Source organism: Nomascus leucogenys, chromosome 2 (assembly GCF_006542625.1).
Source record: "Nomascus leucogenys isolate Asia chromosome 2, Asia_NLE_v1, whole genome shotgun sequence".
In the NCBI taxonomy this organism is placed as follows: domain Eukaryota; kingdom Metazoa; phylum Chordata; class Mammalia; order Primates; family Hylobatidae; genus Nomascus; species Nomascus leucogenys.
In genome coordinates this window covers 5,877,087-5,897,086 of record NC_044382.1, presented here as the reverse complement: position 1 = coordinate 5,897,086, position 20,000 = coordinate 5,877,087, and the positions used below count along the sequence as shown (strand labels likewise).

Sequence of the window (20,000 nt, the reverse complement as noted above, 5' to 3'; positions counted from 1 at the left end):
GCACACAGTGCACTCCCGGCCTGCCCGCTGGAGGCGCGGCTCCCATCACCTGGACCGCGACTGCTAGGGACTGTCAAAGCGGCAGCATGCCATCGCCTTCTCCAGCCCTTCTCCAGCAGCACAACCAGTCCTCTGGGGACCAGCCGTCATGGCGACGTGGTGGCAATGTCCCCAGGCATCCGACCATCCTGGGTTTCTCTTTGGGCAGGCCTGGGCCAAGACCTTAGGGGATCTCTGTGTCCACGGTATAAATCTGAATGAGATCAGACACAATATTATCAATGATTGGCTTGGTAAGGTCGTCACCAAACACCTGCCACCACGGCTTCTCAGCCTCAACTTCGGCGGGCACCTCAACTCCGTAGACCTGCAGGGCCAGGTAGAGCACCGCCACCGCGATGTGCTGGGCCTGGAAGCGGAGGCACAGCCCCACGTAGTAGCTGTCCCGCAGCAGGGCCCAAGCAGTGACGGCAACCGGGGTCCGCTGCCAGCTGTGGCAGTTCAGCCACTTCTTGAGGGAAACCAGGTAGTGGAGCAGGTACTTGTGTGGATGCTGGAAGGAGACCTGGAAGCGCAGAACTCTCAGCATGAGAAGCTCACACTGCACAGTGCTGTCGCGGAGCTCCCAGAAGCGGGAGTCCAATTCCAGGGGCTCACCGCTTGGGTTAAAGTACCTGTTGGACACATTGATGATGTCGCGAGTCCGCAGGTGCTGCTCTTCCACTTTGCTGGCCAAGTAAATGGAAGACACGGCAATCAGGTAAGGGTCATAGGCGTCCAGGTTGGTGTCGCAGAAGAACTTATGGTAAATGGTGCGAGCAGTGGCAATGGGAATGGACCTCATCCCTAGCTTGACACCTGCCTCCATGATGAACCTCGCCACTCGGAAGTGCACCCTGACTTCGGGCGCCGGCTGCCCCTCGGGGCCCCGCGCTGCAGGCTCCCCCTCCGCCGCCCTCCAGGGCTTCCATGAGGCCCCATGGCCCCGGCGGAAGGAGAGGCGGCCCCGCGCGCAGAGGCCAGCAGAGCGGGAGGGTGCTCGCCGCTCCTCCGCCCCGCCCCGCAGGGCCCGCACCCAAGGGTCTAACTCCCTTTTTAGAGATGTCAAAACTGAGGGTTTGAGAGGAGAAATAATCCACTCAAAGTCATACAGACACTAGTTGGACCTATCAGTTTTGTCCCAGGTATTTGGAACAGAATCTCAAAATTTCCTTTGGTGGTATGATTTTCACATCTACTGAGTGTTTTACAAACCATGGGTACTTAAAATATGTTTATTGAATGAGTGAATGATTGGTGTCGATCTTGGTGAAACTTTAAATCCCATCTTTGCAGTGTGCTCCACTGCAGAGGGCTGTGCAGGCTGGGAGGGAAGGAGGGCCCAGGGGTCAGAAGTATGCAGTGCCCCCACAGGCCCTTTTAGGGGAACCCATTCCTGCAAGAATCAGTCACATCTCCAAAACACCAACCGACCTTCTGAAGGTCCAGGATCCCTCACTGCCTCTTCCCAGAAAGTGTCTATTTCCTCCCCACTTTGTCTCCCTGAACCAGCCTTCAGGAACCCTGGGGATTCCAGGACCCTCCCAAGTTTGGGTCTGGAAGGGACTTAGCACTGGCAGATGGGTGGGAGAGGAGAGTAGATGAGGTTCACTGCAGGTTCTTCTTACACATGAGGGTACTGAGGCCCCAAAAGTGGAGCAGGGCTAGATGGGCTCAGAACAGAGGCCACTTCTCCAAAGCTCTGATGGCCCAGAGAAAAGCATTGTCTGATGCGGGCCCAGGGTGCCACTTTGGCGAGGCAGCCCACTTTTGTTTTCCTTTGGGACACTCGGGAGGGGAGCTCCTGCTTGAGGGACAGAATGGGGAGCAGCTGAGTCACAAGAGAACGATATTACTGGGCCATATTACAGATTGGGAAAACTGAGGTTAAAGAGTTTGACAGCAGGCCGGGCACCGTGGCTCATGCCTGTAATCCTAGTACTCTGGGAGGCCCAGGCAGGTGGATCACAAGGTCAGGAGACAGAGACCATCCTGGCCAACCTGGTGAAACCCCGTCTCTACTAAAAATACAAAAATTAGCTGGGCGTGGTGGCTCGTGCCTGTAATCCCAGCTACTTAGGAGGCTGAGTCAGGAGAATCGCTTGGGAGAATCGCTTGAACCAGGGAGATGGAGGTTGCAGTGAGCTGAGATTGCGCCACTGCACTCCAGCCTAGAGGCAGAGCAAGACTCCATCTCAAAAAAAAAAAAAGAGTTTGATAGCTTACACACCACTAACAGGTGGCAGAGTCAGGAGTCAGGACTTGAACTTATGTCTAAGCCAACTCCAAATCACATGCTGTATCCACTAGTCCACAAACATACCTCTCAAACCTCAGGTCTTTGCTGCTCTCCTGGCCTTGGAGCCCTCTTTCCAGTTCACCTCTCAAATGGGCAACTGGGTTATATCATTCAGGTCTTAGTTTATCCTGCCTTCATAGCCTTCATCCTTATCTTATTTTGTGATTATCTTATTTCTATAACCCCCTCATATATAGTGCCATGAGATGGCAAGTGACAAAGTAATATTACTTTTGCTGTTTAGCGAAAATAGCAAAAGTAATTTTAGCTACTTATAAGTAGGAATTTTGTCTTGCACCAAAGTATCCCCTGAGACTATACTTATCAATATTTGTTGAACACATGAATGAATGAATGAGCGAATGAATGAATGAATGAGTGAATGAATGTGTGGGCCTCCTGCCTAGCTTTAAAAGCCACAGTCAAGGAAAAGGTGGCTATGAGCTTATCTTCCTCGGCAGAGCAGTTTTGTCCACTGTGGCGCTAGCAGAGAGCACACCCTTTGTTCTCCACAGGGTGGAAGACAGCTCCTCGGCGGGCAGAGGGGAGCAGGGCTGCTGGTCTGCACCTACAGGCTGTTCTCAAACAGGCTCACCCCGCAGAGCTCTGGAAAAGAGGTGAGCAGCCCTCCCATCTGCTCTCCAGAAAGCAACCTGCAGAGAAAAACAGCCCGGGATGACCTGGATCCACCCGGCGGGCGTGGGGCGGGGCCGCAGCGGCATTGTTTGCCTCTGTGTATGGCAACCAGAAACCACCGCAGCCAGCGCTTCTCAGAGGCACCCCGCCCCCCTTTATTTTAATCTCCTAAACTGATTTGTCAGCAGCAGGAAGTGACATGACAGCTTTCCTCACAAAAGGGAAACTCCTCCGCGTTACCATGGGGATGGAGGCCACTGTAGGATCACAGATTTATATAATCTTAAAGGTGTACACACAATGATGTCATCCTCCGACAGGCCAGGGGAGGGAGGGAAAGGGACGCCAGAGGCTGCAAGTCTAAAGCAAATTAGCTACGATTTGCAAAATTCCAAGGAAAGGAGAGGATGCGGTGGAGGTGGGGGAGGGGGAGTGTTAGAGGTATAATGAAATAATGGGTGCCTGGAAACCACAGAAAAGCATAAAGTATGCATTGATGCATTTTCTACATCCCAGAATTAGAGAGATGGGAAGAACAGTACTCAGATCCAGTGCAAATTGGTCATTTTACGGGGTGGGAAAACTGAGCCAGGAGAACTGCCAGAAGCCATTAGGACAGAGACAAGGGGATGGAAACATTTCTCCATGGCCCACTGTGTGCCAGGCACTTTACATTCATCAGTCCATGTCTTTCTCACAAGTGAGCCTCAGTTTTGTCCTCTGTAAAATGGGGATTGCTGTTAAAGGTTACTTAACCTTAGCAGTACCTGGTACACAGTGCTCACTCTAAAACTGGCAACCATCATTGCCACATTATCAGTATTAAAAGTCTTATTTCAATCTCTTCCTGGTAAACAAACACATTAATAGACTTTAAGTATCTTTCATCACGAGGTATTAATTTTTTCCCAAGGAAAGCAGTTTGAGGCCAAATATGAGATTTTCTGGAGGGTCTGAACACAGTGACTCTGGTACATGGGGATAGGGGGTTATCATCTCTGGCTCTCAGGGCTGGCATGAGGCAGAGTGGCTTGAGCCGGGAGAAGTGAGTGACTTGTTTTCACTGGCGGCTCCCTTAGGCAGCCGCTGTAATTTTCCACTGCGTGGATCACACTGGAGATTAATTTTGGTTCAGCCAGTGCCTGCCAAGCAGAAAGTGAAGGCCCTAGCCCACGGAGAAGTCAGCCATGGCATCTGTCACAGACTCGATGTCGCTGGTACATTTCCACGGAGAGAGAGAGTTACAATAGTAAATTTCTAGGCTTTGATAAAAACACTGGGTACGATTTGTTTTGATAGGCATGAACATACTTGTAATCGGAAACCCAGCTGAGGAAATGAGCTTGCCAGCCCAGGCTAAGTTCTTAGAACTTAGAACACAGGGATCTTTCAGACTCTGGGAGTCAAGTGGCAGACGGTGAGCCAGAGGGGCAAAGTCAAGGGCACTGATTCTGTGTAAAGACCTTGAACAACAGGACAGGACCAGAACCATAGCACAGGGTGCTCCCGGATAAGGCGAATGGGATATTTCCTTTTCTGCTTCCCATAGCACTTTGTCCAGAAACAAAGAATGGGGTGGGGCGCTAAGGGGCCAGTAATCCAAGAGTTTTGCTGTTTCTTAACTCAACATTATAGACTGGATTATGGGTCCGTAGCAATTGCATCTTTTCTGTTTTTTGCCTGCTTGGCAAAGGAGTACAAATTCAGAATATTATCCTAGAACAAGTCAGGTTTAATTGCTTATCTTCAACAAAATTATGAAATCAGAGCAGCAGGTGACCTGAAGGAGGCAACGACCAAAAATGCCACGTCTATATGCAGAAACAACAGCATGAATGTCCTCCACAATGTTAGCAATGGTCAGGTTGGGGATGGGCTGTTGCGGGTGATTTCTTTACATGGTATTTGCTTATAGTGCTTGGATTTTTTTTTTTTTTTTTTGCCAATGTATTTAAATTTTCACAATAACAAAAGCCTTTTTAAAAGCAAAAAGATAGGTCAGGAGTTCGAGACCAGCCTGGCCAACATGGTGAAACCCTGTCTCTACTAAAAATACAAAAATTAGCCGAGCATAGTGACGCGCACCTGTAATCCCAGCTACTTAGGAAGCTGAGGCAGGAGAATGGCTTGAACCTGGCAGGCGGAGGTTGCAGTGAGCGGAGCTCACGCCAGTGCACTCCAGCCTGGGCAACAGAGTGAGACTCCGTCTAAAAAAAAAAAAAAAAAAGCCATGAGACGGGCAGGTGAAAGTCCGAAACAGATGCAGATTCCAATTCTATTTCTGCCACTTAGCCATGCTGGGTCTCAGCATCTCATTTGCAAAAGGCCTTTCTGAGTTCCTCTGGGGGCAGGTAGCACACACCTGCCTTATGTCATGTGTCTCCTCATAACTCCAGCACAGCTCAGAGATGGGAAGGCGACTTTTTATATTAACCTGAGGAGGGTATTAAATGAAGAAGGCAATCCAGGCAAGTGGCTATTTCCTCCTAGCTTTGGCTCTGGGGACACCTTGGCATCCTGGGTGACATGGTAGGTTACAGACCTGCTAAAATGGGCATGGGTAGACACACTGATCCAATACTAAGAGTTCAGCTGTAGCATCTGGTGTTTCATGATACTCACTTGTCTTCCTCCCTTGCAACCCAGCCATTTCATGGGACCAACGGGCCACCACAGGGCATGGGATCAGATCTCAACACATTCTGCAGGCCCTTGTCGAAATTCTTCCCTAGTTCACTAGTGGGAGAGGGATTGGGTGTGGTTGCCAAAGAAATAAAAGCATTGAAATTTCAATAGAAATGCCATAATTTATTCCATTGTATAAAAAAGTCATCCTTATGTAACAAAATGTCTTCTTAGAAGAAGAAATATATTATTTCAGGTCATAAATAATCAGCAAACATACAACTGTTGGCAACTAAAAAAAACCCAACACTGGTATCTTCCATCAGTGCTGAAAACAAACCTGCTTACGATATATTTACAGGATAGTACAGTACTCAAAAACAAAAATTGAGGTATTTGGTTCTTCTAGGAGTAGACAATGACATTTGTGAAGGCAGACACCTACACAAAAATAAATAAGGTATATTCTCATATGTATATGTGTCGTCGGGAATGATAATACTGGTAGGTATGTCAAGCATGAAGAGATTCTACAAAAAACAGGGGCGAGCAAAAAGAAACCGGCTCACAGAGTCCTTTGTCTTCTGCCCCATTTTGTCAGATGGACTTGATGTACCCACTCTATATTGGTCCCGAATGTGCTGAGTTCAGCAGATGTCTTGACGCTAAGTCATCACGATGACTGCTTAGGAACCCAGTGGAACTCGGGTGAAGTTAAATAAATAAGGACCAGCCCTCTCGAGCCCCTCCCAGTTATTGCATTTCTCCTCTCAAGGAGCCTGGAGTCCCAGTGGGATGTGAAGAGCCTCACCTCCCGTGGCCTTTCAGCAGCTGGGAGAGGTCGTGATGGGGCTCTGAAGGTAGCTCAGCGCACTGTTCGTGGAGTGGACAGGGATGGAGACGGGGAAGTTGAACACGGTGGTGGTGGAGGTGCCTCGGTCCAGCACAGCCATGGCGGGGCTCCCAGCCTCTGCCGAGCAGTGTGGGGCCAGAACCTGGGACTCAAACTGCAGCAGCTGGCCCATGAAGCTGAAGTTGGGAGAGATGATGCTTCGCCTCTGCTTCACAAACTCAAAGGCCTCGTCCAGCTTGACTCGGTTAGTCCTCATGAGGTAGGCAAGGCAGATGGTGGCTGACCGGGAAATGCCTGCCTGGCAGTGGACAAACACCCTTCCTCCAGCATTCTTGATGGAGTCTGGAAAACAAAAGGAGCAGCTGGTTACTTGAGAGCTCAGGAGAACCACCCCGAGCCCAGGTACAGTGTATCTGAGAAAGGTCATGTGTGTCTTGTCTAGAAATGGTCAAACATCACCACATGCCATCACAGGGATACTGTTCATGGAGGCAACGTGGGCACTGTGCGAAGGATGGCACAGGATTTAAACTCAGACTGGGGGTTTCCACTTAGCAGATAGATCTCAGTCAATTCAACTTTGTGAGCCCCAGTTTGCAAATCTGTAAAGTGGGACATCGAATCAAATTCCTATCTTACAGGAATGCTGCCCACACCAGACTGATACTGAATGTGTGGAAGAAGGCTCAGAAGACTTCAAGCTCTTGCCACAGAGGTTGGGCTTAGGGGCTAAAATGAGAAGAGAGAGGCAGAAAAGCCCCAGGCATCCATTCCATTTACCTATGAAGTCAATGGCCTCGTTGAACCAGGAGCTGATGTCTGCCTTGTGGTTGTCCTCCACAGGGATGCTCTTGTACTGGTAGTGACCCTCAAAATGGTTGGGACAATTGGCTGAGACGTTGATCAAGGCAGTGATGCCCAAGGCATCCAGCATGTCCTTGCGGGAAGCGTGATAGGCACTGCCCAGGTAGAGAAAGGGCAGGATTTCCACCGGGCCACCCTGAAATCCAGAAATATCCAACATTCATCAAGCTTGCTCAAAGCTAAGGCCAGTGCCCATACCCACAAAAACTTTCTGCTGGAAAAGTCAATTTCAGATACGGAGTGAACTCAGTTCTGTTGCTGGAGGATAAATAAATAGGGAACTAAGCCCATTTGCCTGGGCAGGACCAGCAAGTTCATTTCTGCAGAGCCTACAATTAGAGACTCGGCTCCATCAGACCACTTAACTGTGGATTAAATCATATCCCTGTGTCCCCTCCGTTATAAATAATGATGCAGGTCACTTTCTATATTCTCCCTGGCACTACTCTTCCATGCCTTTGCCAGTTCTTACTTGTCCCCTGTGGCAGGGACACCTACTAACCTGATCGTAGAGTGGGGTACTGCAGGAACTGCACCCAGATTCCGCGCTGTCAGGGACGCTAGTACTCAGGGGAAGGCTGAGCCCCATGGGGGTCGACTGTTTGCTGCACAGCTCCGGGCAGGAAGCCGAAAACGCTTCGTATCCTCCTGGGAATACAAAGACATTTTTTTTTTTTTTTCCCATTAGTGACGCCGGGACAGGGCACCTTCATACAACTCCCCCACCCACCAAGGGCTGGAAGTTTACATCGGAAAGGCCCAGGCAAGTCTTTGTTCCCAGAGCCAAACAAAGCCAATGACAAGTTCCAGAGATAAATGTACTCCAGCGCCCACGCGCTGCAGGTGGGGCGACCTCCCGGGAGCCGAGAGCCAGGGGTACCGGGCAAAACCTCAGGGGTGTGCGGCCCGCCCCGAGCTTCCCCGAGGGCGTACCTTTGAGGAAGAAGACTTGCGCGGCGCGGGCCTCGCGGCAGAGCGCGCCGGCCGCCAGCGCCAGGGTGCCGTCGCGCTTGGCGCCGTCCAGGGCGGCGCTGCGCTCGTCCAGCAACACCACTGCGTGGTAGGCGCCGGCCAGCAGGCGGCCGCGCAGCTCGGCGTTGGGCACGATGTGCTCCAAGCCCATGGCGCCCTTGGCCCGGCGCCGCACGATGGTGCTGAAGCGCACGTTGACAGAGCCGGCGATGTGGCCGGCGTTGAAAGCGAAGAAGGAGCGGCAGTCCAGCAGCAGGCATTGCGCCGCTCGCTCCCCCAGCAGCGCCCGCAGGCCTCCAGCGTCCAGGGTGCCCACTTCCATGACCATGGCCGGCCTCAGCGCCCCCAGCGTGATCGGCCCTGCGGTGCTCTTTGTCTGTCCTCGGGGCCAAGGGCAGGGCGGCGCTTTTCGAGAAAAAGCTAGACCCCCGGGTCTCTCTGCGCCGAACCAAAAGCCGCTTTTGGACTGAGAGTGGAGCGTCACGCGGGGCTCCGGGCTCCTCGGCTTCTTCGCAGTTCCCCCGACTGCCCCTCCGACCCGCGTCGCACACACAGCCCAAATGTCCTTCGCAGCGAGCCTGGTCCGGGGAGCGCGTTTATATGCGGCCTCTGGGGGACTGGGCGGGCCAGACCCGCGCAAAGGGGGAGGGGGGTGTTTGTTTGAATGGTGATCACGTGACGGGGTGGTGACGTCACCCGCCCTGCCAGGCCAGGCGCCGCCGAGCCAGAGGGGAAGACGTCATCAGCCTCGGAGCTGGGTCCGCTCGCCGCGCGCTGGCTCGCGGCCCGGCCCCCGCCCTGCTGTCCGGCCTGCTCTTGGCGCGTCCCCAGGGACCGGGCCCGCGCCGCACTCCAGGCCCAGCGGGGAGGCTGGCCGCCAGCTGAGGCTGACCTCCGGGATGCGAGCGGCCGGGAGAACGGGCGACGTGCCACCTGCCTTGGCCTTGCCGCTCCTCCCTCTCTCCCTCCCCGAGTCCCCTTCCCCGTGTCCCTCGGCTGCCGACCTGAACCGAAAGGGGCTTCGTGTGCTTTTGCATACTCTCGTGCCCCTTTCTCTCATTTCCTCATCACTAACAGGCGGGGAAACTGAGGTTCCCCAGGCGAAGCGACTGACTTGCCCAGAACCACACTACCGGGGTGGGGGCAGCAAAGAGGCGCCTAAGATGAAGTTTAGAGAAAAATGAACAACTCTGCCGATAGAAAAGTCGTCCCTACCAAGAACCACTCCAGCGAGTTGAGGCGGAGAGGTTCAGGGCAATGCTTTCCTGTTTCCCAGACTTTCTTTAAGGTGGCTTTAAAATACCTACATTTGCCATGAAAGTGTAAGCAAGCAAACCCCCACCGGGAAATAATGCTATTCCTAGTCTTGTGGCCCCCGGAAGACTTGGAGCCAAGGGAGGCAGGTCAGGGGGCTGAAATCCCGGTGAGGAGTCGCAAGGCCCCGCAGTGGATTCCAGGGTTTGGCGTATGGAGGGGTGAGGGGCGACCCGCAGCGCGACTCGACGGCGCCCCCCAGGGGCCGCCCGACACGTTTCTGTCACCTTGGCTCCAGACCGAGCTTCTCCATTCCTTTCTTTATTATACAAATAGGCAGTATACTGAGTGAGCGCCCACTAAGCTCTGGGCTGGGGGGGCTCCAACCCGGAACAGAAGCCGGCCACAACCCTCGCTCCCTGTAGTTGCGGCCGTTGTAGGCCGAAAGCAAAATCCAATCCCGGGCCATTCTGGGCGGATTGCCAGGACCTGGATCGCAACGCTTGGGAAGACCCCCGCCCCGCTCAGCGATATCCGTGCCCTGAGTCCCAGTGACGGCCCCCTGGACAGTGGAGCCTGCTGCAGCGACGCGACGCGCTAGGTACACAAACATAAACATTGCGCCACCCACCCGGGTGCCGAGTCAGGAACATTCTGCGGTTTCCTCCCCTCCTGGGGGAGGGGATTTCGCTGGCCACCCTGTGTCGTCGCTGTGCGAGCTGTATCACCAGTGGCAACTTCTGCATTTGCCTCGCTTAGCTTGTGTGTTTTCGCCTGCGCAAATGTTCTGCCTGGATTCTTCTAGAAAAGTTCAGGGCATGGAGTGCTTCTTTTTAAAAGGGCGTTTTCTACCTTCATTTGAACATTGGCCGAGGACAGCAAAGAGGTCCTCAGATAAGAGCAACACCCTCCCTGTATGGAGAGAGAGAAGAAAAAGAAATTGTTTATACTACTTATTCAGCTGAGGGCCTCAACATAGTTTTTGCGTTGAATCATAGAATGTTAACAGCTGCTGACTTTTCACTGCATACCGACTTGATTTGTCCCATTTTTTTTCTCACCAAGAGCATTTATTACACCTTCCCCTACCGAAATTTTTCAAAAAGAAAACTTTTTTAAGAGCTGGGCGCTGTGGCTCACGCCTGTAATCCCAGCACTTTGGGAGGCCGAGGCGGGTGGATCATGAGGTCAGGAGATAGAGACCATCCTGGCCAACATGGTGAAACCCCGTCTCTACTAAAAATACAAAAATTAGCTGGGCATGGTGGTGGGCGCCTGTAATCTCAGTTACTGGAGAGGCTGAGGCAAGAGAATGGCTTGAACCCGGGAGGCGGAGGTTGCAGTGAGCCAAGATCACGCCACTGCATTCCAGCCTGGTGACAGAGCAAGACTCTGTCTCAAAAAAAAAAAAAAAAAAAAGAAAGAAAAGAAAACTTTTTAATACCATTATCACAGTAGTAGTGGCACAGAGTCTGGCCCTAGAGCCAGGTGTCTGCTGGCCTCTCTCGCTTTTCTCTCTCCTCCCTTGCTGGAAAGAGTGCAGAGAGTAGACTTGAACCCTGTCATTTTGCTGCCGGATGGTCAGAGGTGAGTCTCAACCCCTACTGAGCCTCCAAGCCCACATCTGTACAGTGCGTCTACACTGGCCCACTTTGTAGATGGTTTGAGGCCCAAGTGAGAGATGAGGGGTTTAGGGAACCCAGGCCCTACCTCACCTCTGCTCTTTATGATTCACTGTATCTCTAGGGTTTCCCCTTCCCAGCAAAATGGTTCTTTATATATCATCATGCCCTGTGCGTTTCAGAGACTTGCCTCAGAACCAGGGAGAAGGTCACTGCAAGCCATCTGCTTATGAGAGACATCAGTGACAGGGGCCCAGCTCAGGGAGAGCTCCTCTTTAAGACCCACTAACACACAGTGCTCGGGTCAGTGGGTCACCTGCCCGGAGACAAGTGGTAAACGTGTAGCCACCTAGGCCCCCAATCCAGGCAGTGGAGATGCTGCTTCTGACTGAGGATGGAGCCAAAGAGAGCCCAGCATAATCTGGTCTCTGTACCCACAGAAGGAGTGAGGGACTGGCCTTGTGGGCCTGGCTGCCAGAGGGAGTGAAGCAGATAAATCAGTGGATGTTGACTCAGGCGGGAGAGAACTGGGCCTTTATGACCTGGGCTGTTCCCAATTCTACCTAGTCCTGCTTAGGAATCAACCTGGAGACAGTGTGGAGTAGCGGGAAGAAGGGTTCAGGGTTCCATACTCCCCAAAAAGCTGGCCTGGATTTTCTACCTTTAATGTGTGGCCTTGAGTAAGTGCCCCCATGGTGCTGAGCTCCACCCCCTCCTTCCCATGATGGAGAGAATAATAATAACATTCACCTCCAGGGACTCTGGGGAGACTCAGTGTAGCCAGGGTTGGCCCTAGCTCACAAGCCCTGTCCTAATCCTGCTCTCAAAGGCGGCTTTGGATCTCTCTTGGGATCACAGGAAGAGAAAAGAGTTGAGCTCCCGCTGATGACAGTCAGAAAGAGGCCCCCGCTCACTGTCTGCTCGGTGACCTTGGGCAAGCAGCTTACCATTCCTGAGCCTCTGTTTCCCCATTTGTAAACTGGGAATAACATCCATTTAGGACCAAGTAAAACAGTGTATAAGAACCTGATGTGGATGACACCCAAAGAGGGTGCTCTCAAGAGGGGGAGCAGGGCCCCACATTCATGTTCCCTCTTTCAAAACCCACGGCCTTTTTCCTATCTCCCCTGTGCTGTATGGGGGTTCCTCCCCTCAATATCCTTCTATAACCCCCCATTTCTTAGCAAATCCAAAACTCACTGCCACTGGGCCTCGACCATCTATATGGCTCAGCTTCCCACTCTCTGTGCTTTCTCTCTTGTGCTCCAGGAAAATTCTGTGGGCCTGTGTTCCTAGAATGTTCTTGTCCTCTCCCACATCTTTGCTCACATTCCTCCCCCTCCCCCTGCCAGACAGTGGCCCCTCTGGGCTCCCCCACAGTCTTTCCAGGTGAAGACTCCTCTGGTTTCTCCAATTTCTCCCTCTCCTGCGTCTGGAGGACATTGTCCGTGTATTCTGATTGTGTACAAGTCACCTGGATCTTTGTCGTACTCCCCCCAGGTTGTAAGTTTGTCAGCTTGAGGGCAAGGGGTGTGTTTTTCTCAGCATTGCACTCCCCATCCTACTACCTTTGATGCAGTGCCTGGCACATAGTAGGTTCACAATTTGGGAAATGGTAGAATTGTTTCAAAGGGTACTGTTGAAAAGTGTCAGAAGAGAGGAGGGTGGTCATTGACACTTATTAGGCCTCACCTCTGGGCCAGGTGCATTACAGGTATCATTCCGTGAATCTATCAATGATCCTGGGAGGTGCTTGTTGTCCCCATTTTATAGGCAAGGAAAGAGGCTCAGAGAGGAGACATGCCAGAGGTCACATGCCTAAGGTTATAAAGCTGATAATCATCAGACACAGATCCAAACCCAGTGCCTGTCTGACTTGCGAGAGGGAGCTGGGCCTGGGTCTGTTGAAGCCTCCGTGTCCGGCAGCACTGCCTGAAGCCTCTGCCTCCCAGCTTCCTGGAGCTCTTCTTGCTGGACAGGGTGGTCCCTGGTGTCAGCCCAGCAGGGAGCCTGGAGCCTTCTAAGACTCCCAACTCAGGCCCTAGTGCCGCTGCTAAAGAGACTCTGTAGCCACTCGGGCCTACCTGGAGGGACTGGCAAGGGGCTGACTTCACCCTCTACACCCAGGCAGTTGGGACAGAGCTAGCTGCCATTGCACAATCTTTACAAACAGATCTCCATGCTCAGACCTGGCAGGGCCCACAGAGCTGTGTCATCCTGTCTAACCTCCTCATTTGAGAGGCAAGGGCCCAGAGAGGTTAGGCAATCTGTCCAAAGTCACACAGTGTTCAGAACATTCTAACTGTAGTCAGCATTGTGTGAGCTGTGTGTCCAAACCCTTAACAGTGTTTATCTGTGGAGGGTGGAGGAGTTCCTCTCATTTTCTTCCTTATGACTCTGAATGATTTGAACTTTTTAAACTTAAATGTGTAACTTTTGTAACACAGAATAAAAGATAAGATTAGAAGGCAACCATATGTAGGTAACAGCATTGTTGTTAAAACCAAGTTACAGAGTTAGACTGCCTGGCTTAGAATCCCAGCTTGCTTACTCACCAGCTGTGTGTATTTGGGCAAGTTACTTTACCTCTGTGAGACTCAGTTTTCTCATCTTTAAAGTAGGAATAATAATCGTATCGATCTTGTAGGGCTGATAGGAAGGTTATGTAAGACAGTGATTGGTACACTAGAGCCTGTGAGCCAAACCTAGCTCGCCACCTCCTTCTGTACAAACCACAAACTAAGACTGGTTTTTATATTTTAAATGGTTGGGGGAAAAAATCAAAAGAAGAATCTCATTTTATGACATGTGAATGTCATATAAAATTCAAACTTCAGTGTCCATAAATATTTATTGGAACACAGCCACACCCGTTCCTTTACGTGGTATCTGTGGCTGCTGTCACACTACAATGGGAGGTGTATATTGTGACAGAGACAGTATGGCTCAGAAAGCCTCAAATATTTACCCCCATCCCTTTACAGGAAAAGTTTGCCAACCCCTGATAGGAGCTCATGGATGAAAAGTACTGTAGAACAATGCTTGGCACAGAGTAAGTATTTAGAAAACTTTGTTATTATTATTATATGGATATTTATAAAATCTTCTTCCCTTCCGATGTTTTTAAAAGCAGTAATTGCTTTCATCATATAATTCATTGTGTTGAAGGCACGGTTTTCATATTTTAGCATTTCTCAGAGTGTAACAATTGGAGGCATGTCATCATTAATTGACAGCATTTTCCTTTCTTAATGGTGCACAAATTAATGAAAGGGCCTCAGAACTGATGACATCTTAGAGCCAGTAGATGCAGTAAAGTATAAAAGGTTTAAGATGGAAAAGAATCAAAGTGCTACAGTCATTCAGTTAACAGCCGTTCTAGTGGTGGGACAGACTTGTTAAGTGCCAGGATAGAAACTGGGTAGCCCAGGAAAGATGCCCAGAGGAGGGGACGTCTGCTTGGAGATGTAAAGGCTGATGTAGGATAGAAATACCTGGAGGAAATGCCTTTGAGAGGTGGGCCTCGGTTACCTACCACTTTCCCCCTGGAAGCCTCACCTCCCCATAAAATAAGAATAGTAATAACCCCTAAAGACCACTTTGTGATTCATTTTCTTTTCTTTTTTTTTTTTTTCCGTTGGAGTCTCGCTCTATCGCCCAGGCTGGACTACAGTGGTGTGATCTCAGCTCACTGCAACCTCCGCCTCCAGGGTTCAAGCGATTCTGCTACCTCAGCCTCCTGAGTAGCTGGGATTACGGGCACCTGCCACCACGCCTGGCTAATTTTTGTATTTTTATTAGAGACAGGGTTTCACCATGTTGGTCAGGCTGGTCTTGAACTCCTGACCTCATGATCTACCTGCCTTGGCCTCCCAAAGTGCTGGGATTACAGGCGTGAGCCACTGCGACCGGCTTATCAATGATCATTTCTATCTCTCCCACTAGCTTGGAAGCAAGGGCATGGTTTCTTGTCTCTCTTGGTCCCCAGTACAAATCTCAAAGCAAGGCTTGTTGGACAAATAAATGAAGACGAACCCAAGAGCCCAGGAAAGGGACCGGGAACAGCAGGGCCCCCATGACTCACACAAGCTTCATCCCTGAACCAAGGACGCAGCCTGCCAGCAATGGCCCCAAGCCACACCCCGCCACTGGGGGAACTGATGCTGCGGTGAGAAGTGACAGCTTTCTGTTGACTCTTTTTTTTTCTTTTTTAAACAGAATATGAATTGAGACAATTTCATTTTCATAATCAGAACCTAACAGTAACTAATGTTGGTGGAAGCAAATGAGATCACAGTTTGTCTGTTCCAAACTCATCTCTGGGAAAAGGAGGAGGAAAAATTATTGGCACTATGTTCAGAATCATAGCTGAAGATGCAGAAATTGTTCATCCAAATTTTGCCTTTGTAAGTAATGTGGGGGCAGTTCTTATTAGTAGTTGCCGATCTCTACTAAGACACAGTACTTTGCTAGGCCCTTTATATTCATTTCCTGGTATGATCATGACAGTAACCCTGTGAAATGGGTACCCTTACTATCTCCATGTGAAGAAATGGGGGAACTGAGGACCAGAGACGTGAACTAACTTGTCCAAAGACACACAGTAAGGGCTCTGACTCTCCGCTTTCTAAGATTTTTGTTCTTATCTCTCCACAGCACATAGCAGGCAGAGTATGAAGGTGGCGTGCTGCACAATTTCACTGTTTGTTTCTTGGAATAATAATTTATAGGGGGCTGCTTCTAGATTCCAAAGGAAAGAGAAAAGGAAATATGTCCCAAACTCAGGCTTTCTGCCTGGCCCTGCCTGACTCACTGAGCTGCATTGGACAAATGATTCATTCACTGGCCTTGACCTCAGTGGGTTTGGCCACCCATTGAGAGTGAAGTCACACCTCCAGCACTGCGATGCATTCATTGATCCACTCACCTAGCTTCATGGCAGGCAAGAAACAGGCCTGTGTGAGCCTGCCTGGGATCAGGGACAGGAGAGCACACAAGTGTTTCTGGATATCCTCAAGCTGTAGCTGGGCTGCTCAATTCTTCCCTAGAAGATCCTCCGGGGGCCTGAATTAGTTTGCTAGGGCTTCCGTCACAAAGCGCCACTGACTGAGCGGCTTAAATAAAAATGTGTCATCTCATCGTTCTGGAGGCTGGAAGTCTGAGATCAAGGTGCTGGGGATTAGGATTTGAACATACGTTTTTTGGGGGCACACTTCAACCCGTCAGAGGGCCTGTGCCCCAAAGAGAGCCTCCTTCTGTGTGCAGTGAAGGTGTGAGTTCTAAACATGAGAAAAAAACACCCCTTGTTCTTGGATAGGGTGACTCAATACCACAAACAGGTCCAACTGGCCCAGGTAAATATGTCCGTTTAACATGATCGTCACAAAAATATTGAAGGTAGGTGTTTTTTTCTGGAGTTAAACAAGTTGATTCTGGAGTTGATATGAAATAATAAACAAGCAAAAATAGCCAGAATTTTTTTTTAAAAAAAGGGCAGTGGGGTGGAGGTAAGCCCTACCAGACATTAAAACATACCATAAAGCTTCTGTAATTGGCAGGGTACAGTGGCTCATGCCTGTAACCCCAGCACTTTGAGAGGCTGTGATGGGAGGATTGCTTGAGCCCAGCAGTTTCAGACCAGCCTGAGCAATATAGCGAGACTCCATCTCTACAAAAATAAAAAATTAAAAGTTAGCTAAGTCTGGTGGTGTGCACCCATAATCTCAGCTGTTCCAGAAGTTGAGGTGGAAGGTTTGCTTAAGCCAAGGAATCTGAGGCTGCAGTGAGCCATGATCACACCACTGCACTCCAGCCTGAGGGACGGAGTGAGATCGTGTCTCTAAATTTTGTTTTTGTTTTTGTTTTTTTTGAGACAGAGTCTCACTCTGTTGCCCAGGCTGGAGTGCCGTGGTGCGATTTCATCTCACCGCAACCACTGCCGCCCATGTTCAAGCAATTCTCCTTCCTCAGCCTCCCAAGTAGCTGGGATTATAGGTGCCTGCCACTGCGCCCAGCTAATTTTTGTAGTTTTTAGTAGAGACGGGGTTTCATCATCTTGGCCAGGCTGGTCTTGAACTCCTGACCTCATGATCTAGCCTCCTCAGCCTCCCAAATTACTGGGATTACAGGCGTCAGCCACTGTGCCTGGCCTCTAAATATATTTTTTTTAATGTTTTAAAGCCTCTGTAATAAAAATGGTGTACCTGGAAACGAATAGCCAGACAGACCAATGGAACACAATAGAAAGTCCAGAAATGTATCCAAGTACACATGAAGATTTGGTGCATGGCCAAGGTGGCGTCTCAGATCACTGGGGCATAAGGCTTCTTAATAAGCAATGCTGCAACCATGGCATTCCATTTGGAAAAAAGATAAAAGTGGATCCATACCTCACACCAAATATCAGAATAAACACCAAATGGTCCAGAGATCCAGATTTTTAAAAATGAAACCTTACAACTTCTTTTTTATTTTTATTTTTTCATTTTTTAAGACTAGTCAACTACAGTAGTGAGAAGAGGGGAAAGGGTAGAATAAGGAGTTTGATCAGTAACTGACAGTCAACAATTTATTGAGATAACTCACTACCTTTGAACTAGCCAAGGAAAGTTTACAACTCTTTTTTTTTTTTGAGACAGAGTCTCACTCTGTCACCCAGGCTGGAGTGCTGTGAAGCAATCTCTGCTCATTGTAGCCTCCGCCTCCTGGGTTCAAAAGTCTCCTGCCTTAGCCTCCTGAGTAGCTGAGACTACAGGCACCTGCCACCATGCCTGGCTAATTTTTCTATTTTTAGTAGAAATGGGGTTTCACCATTGTTGATCAGGCTGGTCTCAAACTCCTGACCTCAAGTGATCCATCCGCCTTGGCCTCCCAAAGTGCTGGGATTACAGGTGTGAGCCACCACGCCGGCCAGTTTACAACTTTTAAAAGAAAACAGAGGGAAATGTATTTATAACCCAGGAGAAAGAAAATTTTTTATCTATTTAGGACTCATAAGCCACAAACAATGAAAGAAAATTTTGATAAATTCAACTATATAAAAATTAAAGCCAAATTTTTAGAAAGCTTTTTATGCCTAAAGCTCCATAAGCAAAATTGAATTTTATTTAAAAAAAGGCAAATGGGGCTGGGCGTGGTGGCTCATGCCTGTAATCCCAGCACTTTGGGAGGCCGAGGCAGGCGGATCACGAGATCAGGAGATCAAGACCATCCTGGCTAACACGGTGAAACCCCATCTCTACTAAAAATACAAAAAAAAAAAAAAATTAGCTGGGTGTAGGGGTGGGCGCCTGTAGTCCCAGCTAGTCAGGAGGCTGAGGCAGGAGAATGGTGTGAACCCAGGAGGTGGAGCTTGCAGTGAGCTGAGATCACACCACTGCACTCCAACCTGGGCAACAGAGCGAGACTCCGTCTCAAAAAAAATAAATAAATAAAAATAAAAAATAAAAAAAGGCAAATGGGAAAAAAATTTTGTAATTTACAGATGAAGGCCAATTCCACTAGTCTTAAAGGAATTCTTAAAGGATGAAAAAGCCAAAAATATGATTTTAAAATAGACAAAAACTGTGAGCAGATAGTTTACAGAAAAAGAACTACAGTCCTTCTGAACGCATTAAATGCCCATTCTTTTTTTTTTTTTTTTTCGTTTTTGAGACAGAGTCTCGCTCTGTCACCCAGGCTGGAGTGCAATGGCATGATCTCAGCTAACTGCAACCTCTGTCTCCCGCGTTCAAGCTAGTCTCCTGTCTCAGCCTCCCCAGTAGCTGGGACTATGGGCACCCGCCACCACACCTGGCTAATTTTGTAATTTTAGTAGAGACAGGGTTTCACCATGTTGGCCATGCTGGTCTTGAACTCCTGACCTCAGGTGATCTCCCAAAGTGCTGGGATTACAGGCGTGAGCCACCACACCTGGCCAAGATTCCCATTGTTAATCATAATAAGAGACAAGAAAATTACTTAAGAGACTGTTTCTCATCCATCATCAGATTAGCCAAAATCCAAAAACTTGACAGCACCCTCTGGGACAAGGGAAACCTGACTATGGACTGGATATTAGGTGATATGGAATTGTTAACTTTGGTGGGTGCCTAGAAGAATATATTGTTCTTAAGAGAGGCATGCTGAAGTATTTAGCAGAGAAGGGTCATGATGTTGGCAACTTGGTCTCAAATGGTTTGGGGAAGAAAAATATGCACACAAATAAATCAATTAATCGTGGCAAAACATTAACAATTGTTGAGTCTATGTGATGGGCATAACGGTGTTCACGTGCAATGCTGTTGAGCCCAGGGGGCATTATGCTGAGTGAAATAAGCCAGACACAGAACGGGATCTCACATGTGGAATCTTAAAAGTCGAACTCACAAAATCAAAGAATAGAATGGTGGTTGCAAAGCACTGGGAGGTAGGGGAAATGGGGAGATGCTGGTCAAAGGGTACAAACTTTCAGTTACTGAGGATGAATAAGGGTTAAGGTTAGGGTTAGGATCGAGTACACCTTACATTTGTATAATTTTATTTGTCAATTATACCTCAATAAAGCTGAAGAAAGCCACCACTAAGAAAACGAAAAGAGAAGCAGCAGACTAGGAGAAAATATTTACAAAACCAAATCTGATAATGGACTTGTATCCAGTATTTGCAAAGAACTTCCACAACTTAATAGCAACAACAACAACCAAGGAGCAAAATCCCTGGTGGTCTAGCAGTTAGGATTAAAAAAGAAAGAGAAAAGAAGCAAGATATATGAACAGCTATTTCTCCAAAGGAGATATACCAATAGCTAATAAACATATGCACAGATGCTCAGCGTCATTAGTCATTAGGGAAATAC

General features: G+C 49.3%; 1 protein-coding gene and 1 pseudogene across 1 annotated transcript; both read right to left on the bottom strand.

The window, feature by feature from the left end:
• Positions 1 to 223: 223 nt before the first annotated feature.
• On the bottom strand, positions 224 to 971 carry LOC115837660 (annotated as a pseudogene).
• Positions 972 to 5,761: 4,790 nt separating this feature from the next.
• Positions 5,762 to 8,916, bottom strand: DUSP1 (dual specificity phosphatase 1). Its single transcript, XM_030825049.1, has 4 exons — positions 8,250 to 8,916; positions 7,819 to 7,964; positions 7,233 to 7,452; positions 5,762 to 6,794 (listed from the first exon to the last, which is right to left on the bottom strand). The coding sequence occupies exons 1-4, from the start codon at positions 8,614 to 8,616 to the stop codon at positions 6,424 to 6,426; spliced, it is 1,104 nt and encodes a 367-aa protein (XP_030680909.1). The 5' UTR covers positions 8,617 to 8,916; the 3' UTR covers positions 5,762 to 6,423.
• Positions 8,917 to 20,000: the final 11,084 nt, after the last annotated feature.